The sequence below is a fragment of the Poecilia reticulata genome, chromosome 14 (assembly GCF_904066995.2).
Source record: "Poecilia reticulata chromosome 14, P_reticulata-male-v2, whole genome shotgun sequence".
Classification (NCBI taxonomy): Eukaryota; Metazoa; Chordata; class Actinopteri; order Cyprinodontiformes; family Poeciliidae; genus Poecilia; species Poecilia reticulata.
This window is the reverse complement of record NC_088843.1, coordinates 29,009,974-29,024,928: the sequence shown is the minus strand read 5'-3', so window position 1 is coordinate 29,024,928 and position 14,955 is coordinate 29,009,974. Positions and strand designations below refer to the sequence as shown.

The 14,955-nt window shown below is 36.8% G+C and overlaps 2 protein-coding genes across 5 annotated transcripts in view; both read right to left on the bottom strand.

Annotated features, from left to right (window-relative positions):
• Positions 1–3,123: 3,123 nt before the first annotated feature.
• ins (preproinsulin) lies at positions 3,124–8,103 on the bottom strand. 2 transcript variants are annotated; one of them, XM_008428686.3, is made up of 3 exons: positions 4,426–8,103; positions 4,146–4,341; positions 3,124–3,471 (listed from the first exon to the last, which is right to left on the bottom strand). In XM_008428686.3, exons 2-3 carry the CDS (start codon positions 4,327–4,329, stop codon positions 3,302–3,304), a joined length of 354 nt encoding a protein of 117 aa, XP_008426908.1. In that variant the 5' UTR covers positions 4,330–4,341; positions 4,426–8,103; the 3' UTR covers positions 3,124–3,301. The 2 variants fall into 2 exon arrangements, with proteins under 2 accessions (XP_008426908.1, XP_017164026.1); XM_017308537.2 differs by lacking the exon at positions 4,426–8,103 and having other exon boundaries at positions 4,146–4,418.
• A 1,815-nt stretch (positions 8,104–9,918) lies between these two features.
• Positions 9,919–14,955, bottom strand: part of ap2b1 (adaptor related protein complex 2 subunit beta 1) — a 31,970-nt gene continuing 26,933 nt past the window's right edge. For 2 of the 3 annotated variants that reach the window (XM_008428683.3, XM_008428684.3), the window contains 4 exons: positions 12,825–12,909; positions 12,381–12,467; positions 10,756–10,910; positions 9,919–10,277 (listed from right to left, as the gene is read on the bottom strand). In XM_008428683.3, the coding sequence (XP_008426905.2) occupies positions 10,203–10,277; positions 10,756–10,910; positions 12,381–12,467; positions 12,825–12,909 (402 nt within the window). In that variant the 3' untranslated portion in view covers positions 9,919–10,202. Of the gene's footprint in view, positions 10,278–10,755; positions 11,229–12,380; positions 12,468–12,824; positions 12,910–14,955 lie in introns of those variants that run through there. The other variant, XM_008428685.2, reaches the window with a different exon arrangement.

Here is a 14,955-nt window from a genome sequence, read left to right as displayed (position 1 = left end):
CAGAATTATGGAGGACCAAAACTGACATAATAAGAAATGAAAGCATAAATATATATTTAGTTTTTCCTTGTCCTTACACATGAGTTTCCATCAACAAATGGATATATTTTCTTTTTTATTTCCCCTAAAAATGCTTTTTTGTCAAGAAAAGTAGATATTTAGTTTTGTCTTTTCCTTATACAAGCCCTCGTTCTTCTGGCATTGCCTCTCCTCTCCTGTTTTTACTTTTCCGTCTTTATGTTAATGAGGAGATCTGCCTCATACGTCAGCTCCTCTCCTATTGGCCAATAGAGCTTTGGAACAAACGTCACTGATTCAGACGTTGTGGGGCGTTTAGGTCTTGCGCAGTCGCTCGCTGCCATCTTTACAGGCTACAGATCAAAACAAACTATCCTGGTGGTTTTATTGTGTTACTGACTGCAGTGAAGATAGTTTCGAGTTGGATATTCCAATATCCGTCGAGCAAGTGGCGTTTAACTCAAGGTTGATCCGATTTATGAAGGCTAATTTCAGCCAGCCGTTCTCCAGCTCCCTCCTCAGAGCTCAAGGTTCACTTAGGGACTGTCAACAAACTGCTGAACCAAACACTCCTGTCAAACAAATGTTAGTAAATGCCGTGTGACCAAATGATACAAAAAAGTGGTAATTCATGCTTTTACATGAGACGCACTACCCTAAGTCATATTCAATATTTTAAATAATTTTAATGTTAAATAATATGTTTTCTTCAATATCTTGAATATTGACTAGAAATCAGTGTGCGATTGTTGTACTAAACTGTATATATGAGTTCAACATGTTTACACCATGTATTTTAACTAAATTTTTATTGTTACTTTTTTTTAAGTTTAAATTAATATTTCTCTTCAATAGCTTCTAGGTCATGTGACCTATTGAGTCAAAATCAGTGTGAAGTTGTTCTACCAGTCTGAACAGATGAGGGAAGGTGGACCCACAAATTTATACATTGGCTATAAACTGGGTGTCCTGTATTAATAGGACACATAAATCAGTGATTCTTGAGAATAGGGACAAAATGGGTTTAAATTTTCCCAATTTTTTTAAAATTATTATTTCTCAACCTGATGTATGCAAATATGACAAATAATTTTTTGGAAATGTAAAGATGCTCAGGTGCAGGCTCCCAGTTGCAACGTTTAAAAAAAAAAAATTTACATATTTTATCGACGTGACCTATAACGTTGTCCTCACCATCTGACAAAAATAAATATAAAATAATTTTTTAATGACCCTATTAGTGATATTTTTACTCATTTTACAGACAATGCTTCTCAAGAAACAAAATAAATATTTAAAACAAAAAACAACAAAAAGTCCATCTGATGGAGTTGACCCAGAACTGAAGGTGTCAAAATGAAAAACTTGATACATGTGAAGTAATGCAATTTATGTAAAATACATTAAAATGAATTAATTTCACATTTAAGTGAGATTTGACAAGAATTTCACTGAAAGAGACAAAAACTCTGACGGAGTTGACAAAAAGCCAAACTACCTCAATTTATATGATGTTATTCTGAAGGAGGCCATGTTGTAGCTCATCAGGTCCATGAAATCTTTACATTTTACCAAAATTAAGCTTTTATTTCACAAAATTTGATCAAAGTTTTATAAATTGTCAGTTATGATGTTGACACATCATGGTTGTGACAAACAACTTGGGAATAAAAAGAAGAAAAAACTAAAGAATAACATAAGCTAACCAGAGCTAACTAGCCCTCTTAGCAAAGAAAGAGAAGGGAAGTGGTCATGGGGTCCTCAGAAGTTCTGGTGCCCCCCAATAATGCCTGATTTTTTTTTTTACATTCTTTTCATTTCTGATGGTGTTGACAAAAACTAGGGACAAATTTCAATGGAGTTGGAAAATATATAAAAATTATTTTTAATTCAATTTATTGATACTTTTATAATTATATGACTACTTATACTTATTTGTCATAATATATAATTTTAGTATTTCTTTAATTGTTTTAAAATATTTTAATGTATTGAGTTCTGCTCCTGGACAAGGGATTTTACAGGCATCATCCACCGACTACAATGTTTAAAATAAAAAAATATTCAGCAAACACCAGGAAAATATACATTGTTGTGCTCACATGACCCAGGTTAGTTTAGTCAGATATTTGAAAAAATTATATTTTGTGTATATTTTATATCAATTTTGTGCTCTATCCATAGGACCTGTTTTGTCCCTATTCTCAAGAATCACTACAATACATAAATATAAATACTCCAAAAATGTTATTGAAAAATTTAAACAGTTTGTAACTACACTGGTCTTTTTGAGAAATTTGTCAATGAAGAAATCATTTTTTCATGCATACTACCTTTTGTTGCCACCAGTGCGAACCTAAGTAGCTTCTTGCAGCTCAGCTTTAGACTAATGAGGAAAGTTTGTCTTATGTTAGTCTATCTTGCAACCGCCAGGGGGCATCAAGCAGCATAAATGAACAACAACGTTGCAGGTTTTTGTTTTTAAGATGCACTTTGAGGTTTTTACTGTATGTAGACTTTCAGCAATTCATGCTTATACAAACTATTGTAACCTTTTCAAGAACTCTGAGTTTCTATTGACTGTTAAACCACCCTGGCCTCAGACTGGAGATGTTTCATTCAACATTCTGAGACTTCAAATCTATTGGAAGAGCAGATTTTATGGCACTAAATTTATAAATTTTAGAAATATTGACAAAATCATAATGAGACAATAGGTTAGAAAATATCTAGCCTATTGATATTTTCTATTGATATTTTCTCTGTAACTGAAGTAAACAAATGCATCAGAACAGAAAGCGGATCCCAGGCCTTCATCGTTGATGAGCTGGATGGTCAGTACTGAAACTAATCTTGTTGTTCTTCTGTACAGTAACAATAAATGCTACATGTAACTCTGTCAGAGGGTGTTGGCTGAACCACCTGCAGCTCAACCTGACAAAGACTAAGGAACAGGATATATACATAGATCATAAACTTTAGATTTTATTCTTTTATGGCTATATTTGTATTTACACTCTAGATGGAGTAGCTTGTCAACAAATAACAAATAAGCTATTTTTTTAAAGTAAAACGTCCATCTAAGAAAACACACATACCCTGATGTTGTCTCAAATCATAAAACTTTATTTTCTTGCAAAAATAATCCATCTCTCAGTACGTCGTTGACTGCAAATGGTTCTCCGAAAGAGATCCACGCTGCTGGGATGGGGTTCACTCTAAATTAACCAACAAATCAAGCTGCGCTCAGTCACTGGCTCCACCTGGACTGTCTGCACGCCGATTAGTTGCAGTAGTTCTGCAGGTCAAAGATACTGCAGGGCCTGTGGCAGCACTGCTCGACGATGCCTGTCCTCTTAACCATCATCTCCATCTGGTCCTTAAAGGCCAACTCAGCCACCTCGTTCTCACCGCCGTGAGTCGACCCTGTGCCTGTCTTTGAAGGGAGGAACCCTGGAGAGAAGGAAGGGTTCAAATAGGAAATCATTGACTTGAAACACAGGGGGAAAGCATGTTGTTGATTGGTATTAAAAAAGCAAGTGGTGACAGTCACCTATCATATAAGTAATAACAATATATAAAGAAAATAACATATATTTTGGAATCCAACACAAGAAGGAAGCAGAACTGAACATTCCAACCTGAGTGGGACACAATGGATTCACAATTTGAAGGCTTAGTTTAAAAAAAGGGTTCAGAGGACCACAAAGAAGAGCAAAGATAAGAATATTTTCACTTTTCTCTATTAATTGCTGTCGTTTTTCGCCAAAGGTAATTTTGGCAAAACAATGAATTAGGTCATTATTTTAGGTAGGTGACTATAAATGAAAGAGTCACAGATGACCAGAATAATTACATAATATATGCATGGCAACAGGGAAGAAACCCCTTGAAAAGCCTGCTTGGAGCAAAACATGTTTATAAACAGACATAACATATTCACAAAAATAAAGATAAAAAAAACACTGCACATAAAAGAGTCAAATGACTGTTCAAAAATGTGATTTCCAACACAAAAGTCCTGCTGAGAGCTTTTAGAGTTACTATTTTGTTTCTTTACTTAAAAAGCTGGGGTTTAAAAAAAAATGTCTCCAACAAATAAAAGTGGTAAAGTTTTGATGTCTCACCCAGAAGATGGTCCACATCCCTCTTGGGGCTGTAGAAGAAGCCTCTGTCCCCACAGACCAGGTAGAGAGCATCAACCAGGTGAGAACCGCACAGATGCTGCGGCGGTGCGACGCCCTGGGAGCCGGGCCACGACACAACCAGTAAGACCAGCAGGGAGAAGGACTGGAGCCACAGCGCTGCCATGCCGGAGGACAACTGAAGACACACAGACAGATTCTTTAGACAAGAGCAGCAAAACAAAGAGGAGGTCATCTGGAGAGGTGGAGAAGAATCACTCACTTGTCAGGAGTCGAAGCAGGAGGTGAAGCTCTGATGAAGACGAAGAGCAGAGGCAGCTGAGAGCTGGTTGGTGTGAGGCAGAGTGAAAGGAGTCGCCTCCTTTTATAACCCAACATTCGTCAAACACAAGCCCAGCCCCACTTCCTCACTTCTTTAGTTTTACAATGGAAACATCCAACTGATGAAGCAACTCAAGGCATAAGTTCATGATAAAAACAAAAGAAAACGTTCTTCATGTCACTTGTTTTATGTAAACAAATACATATTTTAAAGGTAAATAAATGAATCTGACTTAGTCCAAACAGACTTAGAAACTATAATGATGGTGTGACGTCTGTGACCAGCAGTCTGTAAGCTGCTGGTCAGCATATGCTCAGAACCACTTTGTATTTCTGATTGAGTGGTTTCAGCACTTACTAAAGCAAACAAGAGCTAATGAGCCAAAATAATCCAATCACCTCATACTGACAAATATTGATCTGCTAATAACCTTCTGCTCCATCTGCTGAAGTTGAAGAAGCTGAATCCTAACCCTTCCAAGTTTGGATTTCTAATCTATTTTCATCTGATCTGTGTTTTTGTTGTTTTTCCTTTCTGGTCTGAAAAAGTGAACAAGATACAAATACAATTAGGACTTAAAGATGAAAATGATTGAGATTTGTTGCTTCAAAAACAGTTTATTTAGCAGTTTTATTAAGAATCTTTTCACCTTACCTTCAGATTATAAAGATCACCAATAATGCTTTCTTCATGTCCTCACTACATTTTTTAGGTTAATTGGAAAACCCCAATTATGATTTATTTACACTAGATTAGTGAAGGATTAGTCTACACCATGGACCAGGGAAATAGGATTTTTGCCATCTACAACAAATTTTTACTTCAAGAATTTATTAAAAGGACGGTATCATGTATTTTCCAGGTACCTAGTGCCACTTTATAGTACAATCAAGTAACTGTGTTACCTTTAGTTATTAGAAAAATGTTGCAGATATCAAATATGACTTAAAAAAAATCTGACTTCATAATTTAATGCCTTGAAATGGGATCGCTATCTCTTTAAAAATTCCTGTTCTTTCTCAAATTCCAGATATCACATTGCTCCTTTATTAACACTTTAACAATATTTTCACTGAATAGTTGCTCATATAATGAGCTCAGCAGTTGCGCCGTTCCACCAGATGTTTGATCAATTCTGCTGACTAGTTTAAAGGAACTGAGTGAAGGAAAAGGTGAAGCTCAGAAGCACAGAAACTGCAGCCACCCAGGCATTTTGCACAGCTGAATAGCTCAAACACGTAAAGAATCAAGGCAACTCTCCAGGTATGTTTTTGATGAGGGAATAACATTATACACATAATGCAAATCTAAAAAAAATAAAAAAAATTGCATAATGTTAGCCCTCTAAATGGCTGGAATAATGTTGCTCAGAGTGAATCTCCTTTGCAACAGACAGAAAAGCAGGAAATTGCATACAAAATGGATCATTTATTTGCAAATGTTTAAATGAATGGATCTCAGATAAAGAAAGACAAATAAAGCAAGAAAACAAAAATATGGTTTTCCATGTATAAAACAAACCAAAATTCATTCAACCATTTAATAAATAAACGTAAGGAGCAGAAAAAATATTTAACAAGCAGAGAGTAAAGTGTCAGTGTGCTAGAGTTTTCATTTTTGTATTTAAAGTGGTAAATGACATTTAGCTTAGTGGTAAACTAAGCTTAAAAAATGTATTCACAGAAATATTTCTTGTAGTCTTGTCCTGTAGGACACAAATTCTAGGACTTTAGGATTTTGAATAGATTTTCATGTCAGTCTCCCTACTTGTGCCAAAGCCCAACACTTCTCTGAACATTGAGAACTACAGGCATGTTAACAGCTTTAACCTTAAGACAGACTTAATCTATACCAGAGCTCCAACTATTATACCACATTAGGGCAATTTGGTATAATAGTGATTCCTATAAAACATTTACTTTTCAGAAGGTATGTGATTACACTAGAAAAAGGTTCTATGTGCTTGTATAAAAACATGCGCACGCACGCACGCCCACACACACACACACACACACACACACACACACACACACACACACTACCTAATGGATTTCACTGAGGTGCTGACGTAGCTTTAGTGAGGATGTTTGTCACTTTCAATGGAAACTCAATGGGTTGGAAAATGTTAATGGAGATCTTAGTAGAACTTGGAATAGCTTTTGTGGAGATGTGTTTCATGTACTTTGTAATACATAGATATATATATAGTAGATTGACAGCCCTAATGTATTAGAACTGTCAATCAAGTAAAAGAAATCTAACAAGATTTTCACACTTTAGAGCTGTGATTTATCAACTATACTCAACAAATCACCATTGAAATATAAAAAGGCATGTTGTTTTAAAAATGTTAAAGAAAATCTTTTGTTGACTCAAACCAAACACCTCAGATTTCCAGGTTTGTTTTTGTTCTTTAAGAAACAATTCATTTGTTTCAAAAGTTAACTTAGAAATGTTAATGATAAACTGGCTGCGCTTGATGGAAGAATAATTGATCATTGATATAAGTATGCAACATGTTAGCTTGGTCTCATCTGTCACTGTGTTTTCTGTGGTTGTTAGACGGGTTCCATCAGACGGTCAGCTTCTTACCTCGTTTGCTGTCCAGCATGTTCATTTTTATGAGGGCTTTTTTTATGGGGAGTTTCAAAAACTGACAGTCTGACACCCTGTGTGTCGGCATTCAACAAAATCATCTCTCAGCACCTGCTGAGCCGACCAGCCGTGCAACTGGCTGCTGGATTTCCTCGCAGACGGTCTGTAGGCCTGTCCAGGGCCTGTGAGGGTCTGTAGGCCTGTCCAGGGCCTGTGAGGGTCTGTAGGCCTGTCCAGGGCCTGTGAGGGTCTGTAGGCCTGTCCAGGGCCTGTGAGGGTCTGTAGGCCTGTCCAGGGCCTGTGAGGGTCTGTAGGCCTGTCCAGGGCCTGTGAGGGTCTGTAGGCCTGTCCAGGGCCTGTGAGGGTCTGTAGGCCTGTCCAGGGCCTGTGAGGGTTGGGAAAAATACTTCAAGGGTCATCTCCCTCAGCACTGGCTGCCCCCAGGTCTGTGTACTGAGCCCACTGCTCTTCACCCTGATGACCCATGACTGCCATGCCAGGTTCAGTATGAACCATGTCTTAAAATATGCAAATAATACGACAGTGGTGGGTCTCATCTGGCCTACAGAGAGCAGGTGAAACATCTGGACTGGTGTGATACAAACCGTCTAATCCTGAATGTTAAAAGAAATTGTTGATTTCAGGAAAGATCAGCCAAGTCACACACCGCTCCTCATCAATGATGCAAACTGACCAGCAGCATCTCTATGGTTTGGAGCATGCAACACCTCTGACTGACAGCGTATGGAGCGGTGAGGTCAGGGACTGAGCTTCCTTCCATCCTTGACACCGCTCCCAGTCGCTGCCTGTCCAGGGCTCGACCAATCACAAAAGACCTCTTCCACCATCACCATGATTGGTTCTCTCTGCTGCCCTCTGGGAAAAGATTCAGCAGCTTCTAATGCAGAACCAGATTCCACAACAGCTTCATTCCTCATGCCATAAGACTACCAAGATTAAATGTATCTTTTGTTGTATATATTTATATTTATACTTTCATTACTAATTATTGGAGCCTAGCAACAAAATTTCTTTCAAAATGTACATTTTTAAATGTAGAATTGAATGACAAAATCTGTCAGACATGGAAACTGTCATGGAAGAAATTACTTTATCAAGAGTCTGGATGAGAAGAAAAGAAGACATTTATTAAAACCTTGCAAGGTGAGAACAGAAATACAGAGAGAAAGGAGTCGGTCAGTCCGTCAGTCTGCTCTGACCAACAGTGGATCTGGCTTCCTTTTATGGGTTCTGGTCAGAGAAGGGATACTTGATTGGACTAGAGGTGTGAATCAGATTATGATGTACCATCAATTCTGTGGAGCAGAACACAGATGGTCTGATCTTTCATGCAGATAAGTTCTACACTGGGGAAGAAACACTAGACAGTGTCCAGGATCAAGGAGCTTCCCCTGCTGTTATATGATACTGTAGAAGAGTATGTGAGAGCAGCTTGACCAATCTCATAAGACTATGTAGAAATATCAAAAGCAGAAGAGGAGTGAGGAACACATTATAACATTTTCATTACAAAACAAATGGCAACGGTTGAGCAGCTTGTGAACTCAGGAGAGGAAATAGAGAACAAGCCCTGTGTGAGGGTTGAACTTACAAACTTCAGATTTGGACTGATGAACTGCCAGCTCCACCAAAGCTAATGGGCTTTGAAACGCTGCTACAACAGATCCATGCAAGACAGTGTTAAAGTTATGCCAATTCATTTCTAGCTTGATTTTCAAAAAGATTTCATGTAAAATTGCCCAGGGCTCATGCTGTCTCACATATTACAATGTGTAAAGACAAAACGCACATATAATAAATAAAACTGCAAAATTCATCTGCATTTGTGGAATAGATAGAGGGAATTCTTTATTTAAATTTCAGTGTGATAAAAGCTTTGTATTCGCTACACAACATACACTAATAACTATTGTACCACACAACAGCTCTGTGCCTGAGGGTGCAAAAACCACACAATGCTGATATTAGTTCATGAGGACAAGACATTATTAAAACATAAACCTGGCATTTCAGTTCAGTGAACACTTGGTCCTGTGAGCTGGATTTTGGCTGGTTGGCTCGTTACAACCTTTAACTGGCATGAATACAACAAGATCAGAATTCAAAAGAGAAAACGGATAAATAATGCACATTACAGAAACAAAGAAAAGAAAACATGGAGGTAGATACTTGATGAACTCGGAATAACGAAGTCAAAGCCACGCACAGATGCTTGGAGGAAAAAAAGGCATTTCAACAATATTTATAATGAAAATGTATGGGAAAAACAGCTACTGTGATTATTTTAACGGTCAAATTAAGAAGATGCTTTTTGTCTTTTAGATTAAAGATGTTTATCAGGCATGAACTAAACGCTGAAATTACCAACAGGCTGCTGGACAAAAGTTTGATATGAGGCATATAATCTAAACATCATATGCATAAAAACTAACTTTTAATTCATCACTATTTAGATCAAACAAATGGCAGCAGAGAACAAGCACCAAACACCCAGTTGTAGTCAATATATCTGACTTAGAGGTCGAGATCTTATTCAACTCAATTCTTCGTTTTCTCTAACATTTGCCTTTTTGCAACAATTTGTTTTCTGCAAGTAAAAAATATTACTGTTTGCCTCTAAATGCTTGACACTTTTTGGTGAACCTATTTAATATGTGCTTTGTGTGTGTACTGTGATTCTTGTGATGCTTCACAAAAATAATGGCAAGCAATTAAGCAAGTATTCTACATGCAGATCCAAAAGAAAGGAAGATTTAAAGCAGAGGAAACAAAGAAAGGCAGGACAGTTTCACCATCAATCACAACATGAACACCGAGTTAAGGATGGAATGATTAATGTGTTTTTACTAGGACACAAGCATAAACAGGGAGTGTACTCAGATATAATCATCGATTCCAGACTGCCAAAACAACGGAAAATGCAAATATGTCAACCACAATAATTTCAACTGATTGAAAAATGACTTTTCAAAGTGAAAATGCACCTAACCTTTCAGATGATCGTTTCTCATTTACTATTTTAATTCTCTTGTTCTGGCAGTCGGTTTCAAGCACAGAAAATAAACAGCCACTTTTCAGGAAGGAGGACAGAAGCCATGAGCTCAGTTTTTCAGGATGGAGTCATACATCTGGTAGATGTACTGAGACACTTCAGGGGCCCGACACTTCAGAGAGAGCTGGGGAGAAAAACAGTATCATCATTTCCTCTCATATTTGAAGGTTTTAACATCTATTTTTAGTGGAGGATTCTGTATTTATAGCTTAGTTCATTTGTAAAATAGAAAGGAAGGGGCCAGAACTACAGAAGGAACAAAAAAAAACTAGTTTTAGAATAAATAGTAGTAAAACTTGAAAAGAAACAAATGCAGTGGACCCCCGGAGTTTGTGCTGCGCCACCTGCAAAAATCTAAAATAGGCAAATACTTACGACCCTTTTCTAGAAACACAAATCAGTACATTTGTAGTAGGAATCTACTACGTTTTACAAAAAGAACAACACAGAACTCTCAGACATACGAGTACTTTGCCGCTTCTTTGGTTTATATGCAGCATCGCTAACCAAAAATTAACAAATTACTTTGCAGGAAATACAAATGTAAAACTGATCAGTTCCTAAAAATAAATCTCTGTACGACATGTACATGTATTCTGTACCGTATAATTGGGGTTCCCTGGTTGAATGCGGAGCTCAGCCAGGATCCAAATGCCATTGGTCAACTTGAGCGACTGGTACAGCATGTCCTGGCCTTCCACGTTTCTTTTGGCAATGGTGTAGACGTTGTTATTCTGTAGTTTGCCAGACACTGTGTCTGTGAGACCAGAATCAAAATCAGTCCACATTATGAAACATTTTAACTTATTAAGCTGGAAGTAATAATAAACTAAGGAAATAAACAGATACACAAAAACAAGAGGCTAAAATAACTAAGCAAACCAACATTTTGTCAAAATTCATCTACTGCTACAGGGTCAACTAGCTGTTAGAGGATTTTATTGAATATCTATTAGCAACCTTCAGATCGCAAGGTTCTAAATCTATCTCGTACTGCAAGCCACCATGGGCTTTTATGGCTGTGAGGTAAACAGCACAATTAACAGCCCTTCTATATAAAACAAAAACAAAGACACTGAACAGTTCAGATAAAAAAGAAAGTATCCAAAGGTGAGCATGTGGGTGAAAGAAGAAAAATCAGAAAGTAAGATTTTAGACTTAACACGAGACAGGACCTAAAAATTGCATTATATGACAAATGAAGAATTAAGAACAGTAACTGAGCAGAATTTCTTCAAAATTCAGGATCAGTAAAATCACAGAAGAATTCAAACTTTAAATTTGCTGTTAATGCAAGTCTTAGAGATTCACAGAGAAATCAGTTATTGATTACACTCGGTAGAGTTTCAGGTTGATCGGCCCTGACCAGCGACCAGATCTTTTTCTAATCCCTAAACGCGTCGCAGCCTTCTGTCCCTGCGAAGGCCAGCATGACTGACTGAGAACATCTTCCAGTTGTGGAGAGGCCAGTTGGCAAAACATTTCTTTGATTCTAGTGAACTGAGCCATAGAAACATCTAAAACATGAACCTCGACAGACATCACTGTTCTTGAGAAAATGCAGAGACTCAAGTTTGCCGGTATTAATGCTAACCACGCTAATGACCAACACATAGCTGTGCTTCCATTCTAAATGTGCGCAAAACTGCTGATATTCCACTAACGCAGAAAAAACACAATTTTGCAATTGTGGTGTTTCCTACAAATAAGAAACGCAATTAAAATCACATCAATAAGTTTGTTCACAAGATGTCATCAAAGGATATACGGTGCCATCACCTCCATCCACTTCACATCGTCTTCTTTGTCTTTTTCTTCAGGAGTAACATCTGGTTACTCCTGACTTGTGTGATGCGAAAGACCAGTTTCCATTGCACTAGTTTCAAATACACCATTTTTAAAAGAGTTGAAAAACCACCTTATCCTAGAGCAAAAACGTTTTACCAACAAACATTCTTTCAAAATCGGTATGTTTTCATTAAGAAAATTTGCGCAATTCCAATTTGCAAAATTTTAAGGTAAATGGAAATGTAACTTAAGATGATCAAGACATCTTTAGCTAATTTTGCTCAAAACCCTGAAACATCCAAGTCGGCATAAGCTGAACTAGTGATTGAAATCAGCTACAAAACTCTGTTCAGTGCATCTTTGATAAAGGGCCTCCAGTACAAAACTCAAAATGTGCAAAGACCTAAAATGCAAACAAAACATGGATGGCGGTGCCTACCAGCATTAAGGTGACAATCTTTGATCTGGTACTGGAGTTCATTCTCATTGGGAATGTCCTTCCAGGTAGCCAGAAACACCTGTCGCTCTGAAAACAATAAGACACAGTCATCAATATAGATCTTGATTACTTTATAAGATGATCCAACATTTGTAAGGAAGATGTAGGTTTTCTTACCATTTTAGGCAAGGCGTACACATGAGTTAATTATTACTTTTAAATTAGATAAGATTGACATTTCTGGCTATCTTTAAGCATCTCTTGAAATTATAAAATTTGATTATACTGTGCTTCAATTTCTGGATCTCAGAGATGATTTCAGTCCACACTCTATAGAACATGTATATATTTTTACTTCTTTGTTAATTTAGTATTTTCAACAAGTATGATTAAAGATGTATTGCTGTCTATTGCACTGCATCAGCAAATTGGATAAAATCATACCCATTTTTCCATCTTCAACAAAGAATATATTCAGAGGGATCAGGACGCTGAAGTAGAACACGTCAATGTTGTTCTTTACGGCCACCTGTGGAGAAAGAGCATTAGACAACAATTTTGGAGACTAGAGAGCACAACTGTGTAATAAATACGCATCTTCAAACATAAAATTAAAAATAAGAAGTTACATTTTCCTGTTTTCTGTCCAGCACATCACTTTATGAGTGAAGTTCAGCTTGCTAAACGAATAACTCTTATATAATAAAAGTTATCCTTAGATTCAAAAACTACTGTTTCACAATCTAAATCACCTGTGAAACTCAAGGACAAAATCCAGCTCGCCATAAGCTTTTTATATTATCATCTAGTCCAGTGATCCCCAACCCCAGGGCCGCGGACCGGTACCGGTCCGTGGACCAATTGGTACCAGGCCACGCAGGAAATAATTAAATATTTCCGTTTTATGTATTATTCAGGGCTTAAAGTAAAAAAAAATCCTGAGCCTGAAACTTATAGTTATGATAGAAATTTACTATAGCGTTGCTATTGCCACAGTTTAATAAAAAGTGTCTTTGAATAGTGCAACAATTGCTTCTAACAATACAATTAACAAGCTAAACACTCAAACTTAAATAAGACTTTAGTACATTTCAACTCAAAACAAAATGTAAAATGTCTGTGCCGTAAAGGTTTGACTTACAGGCAAAAATCCCTCAATATTAAATACGAGTCCTTTCAGTCAATGTTTTAGCAAGTAATTTAGAACATGCAACATTACCAACTAAATCAGTTTCTCAACCTTTTTCAGCCCAGCGCCCCCCCAGCCTTTATCCAGGTCCCTCATCGCCCCCCACCAAAGAATTTGTAGGCTACTTTGCACTGACTATTATTTGATTAATAATATAACCATCACTATTGTAGATGTTTTGATTTTTATGCTTGTTTCTGTATTTATCATCAAAAATAATTTCCCAGAGAACAAAGAAGTCATGGGAATAGAAATTATTTTCACAGGCGTTTAAGAAAAATGCAATGAACATTCAAGTTAAAATTTTTATGCCTAACAGCAGCCAGTCAGAGTGGAAAAATATTCTTGTTCTGTGTCATTTTCTAGTTGTTAAATATTCCACAAAATGACCAGATAAAAGATGTTCAACATGCCAGTTTAAACTTTGAACTATTTGCAAAACGACTGAGCTCTGCAACATTAAAACATGGATAGAACTGTAACTACATTAATCATAACTCTTCTTCTCTTCAGTGTTTGTCAGTTTCTTTATATAGACCTGTCTATTGATTATAGATTAATAGTTTTACTGGACAGAAATTACAAAGAACAAATCTGGTTCTTAATCAAATCCTAATGAGTCAAATTGAAAGTGTCATGGAGTCATCAGCCTCATGACATTAACACTGACATGAAAAATAATATTGAAGAAATAAATATATCAAATCTAATTAAAAGCATAAATAAGTGATCAGTTCTTTACTGTTATGGTCTGTAAGATATATTTATTCTCAGTACTAGATGTGGTCTAAACAAACCCATGGCACTTCAACAATATTATTTTACCTTTTATCTGGAAATAGTGTCTGTTTATTCTTGCCATACAGTCTCTGTATTAATTATTGCTCTAAAGGTCTTGCCATACCAGTTTATTCCTCTGTATTTACTTTAGTTTCTTAGTTTATTCTTGCATTTTGTTCTTCATTCATTTCCATTTAGTTTCCTTTGATTAGTTTTATCCTCTCTTGGTTTATTGCTATGTCCACTTTAGTTTCTGTCCTGTTGCTACATTTATTTGATTGTTTATTGACCATCAGTAATCTTCACTCATCACCTGCTGCGCCGCCTAATCGTCATGTGTTTCACATCATGTGTTGATTTTTCACTGTTCGGCATCAGATTCTGTTTTTATGCCATAATTCACATCTAGTTCGTCGCTCCGTTTCATGTCCCGCTTCTCCTATTTCATAGTTTTGCGCAATGTGCGCCTCGGTTTTTTTTTGTGTTTGTTTTTTTACCCCGTAGGGCGGTCGGGAAACGTATCGATGGGGAAAAGGCAGACGGACATAAACCTTTTAAAACAACGGAAACAATTTCGGTATTCTGATTATTGAAATGTAAAAGTGC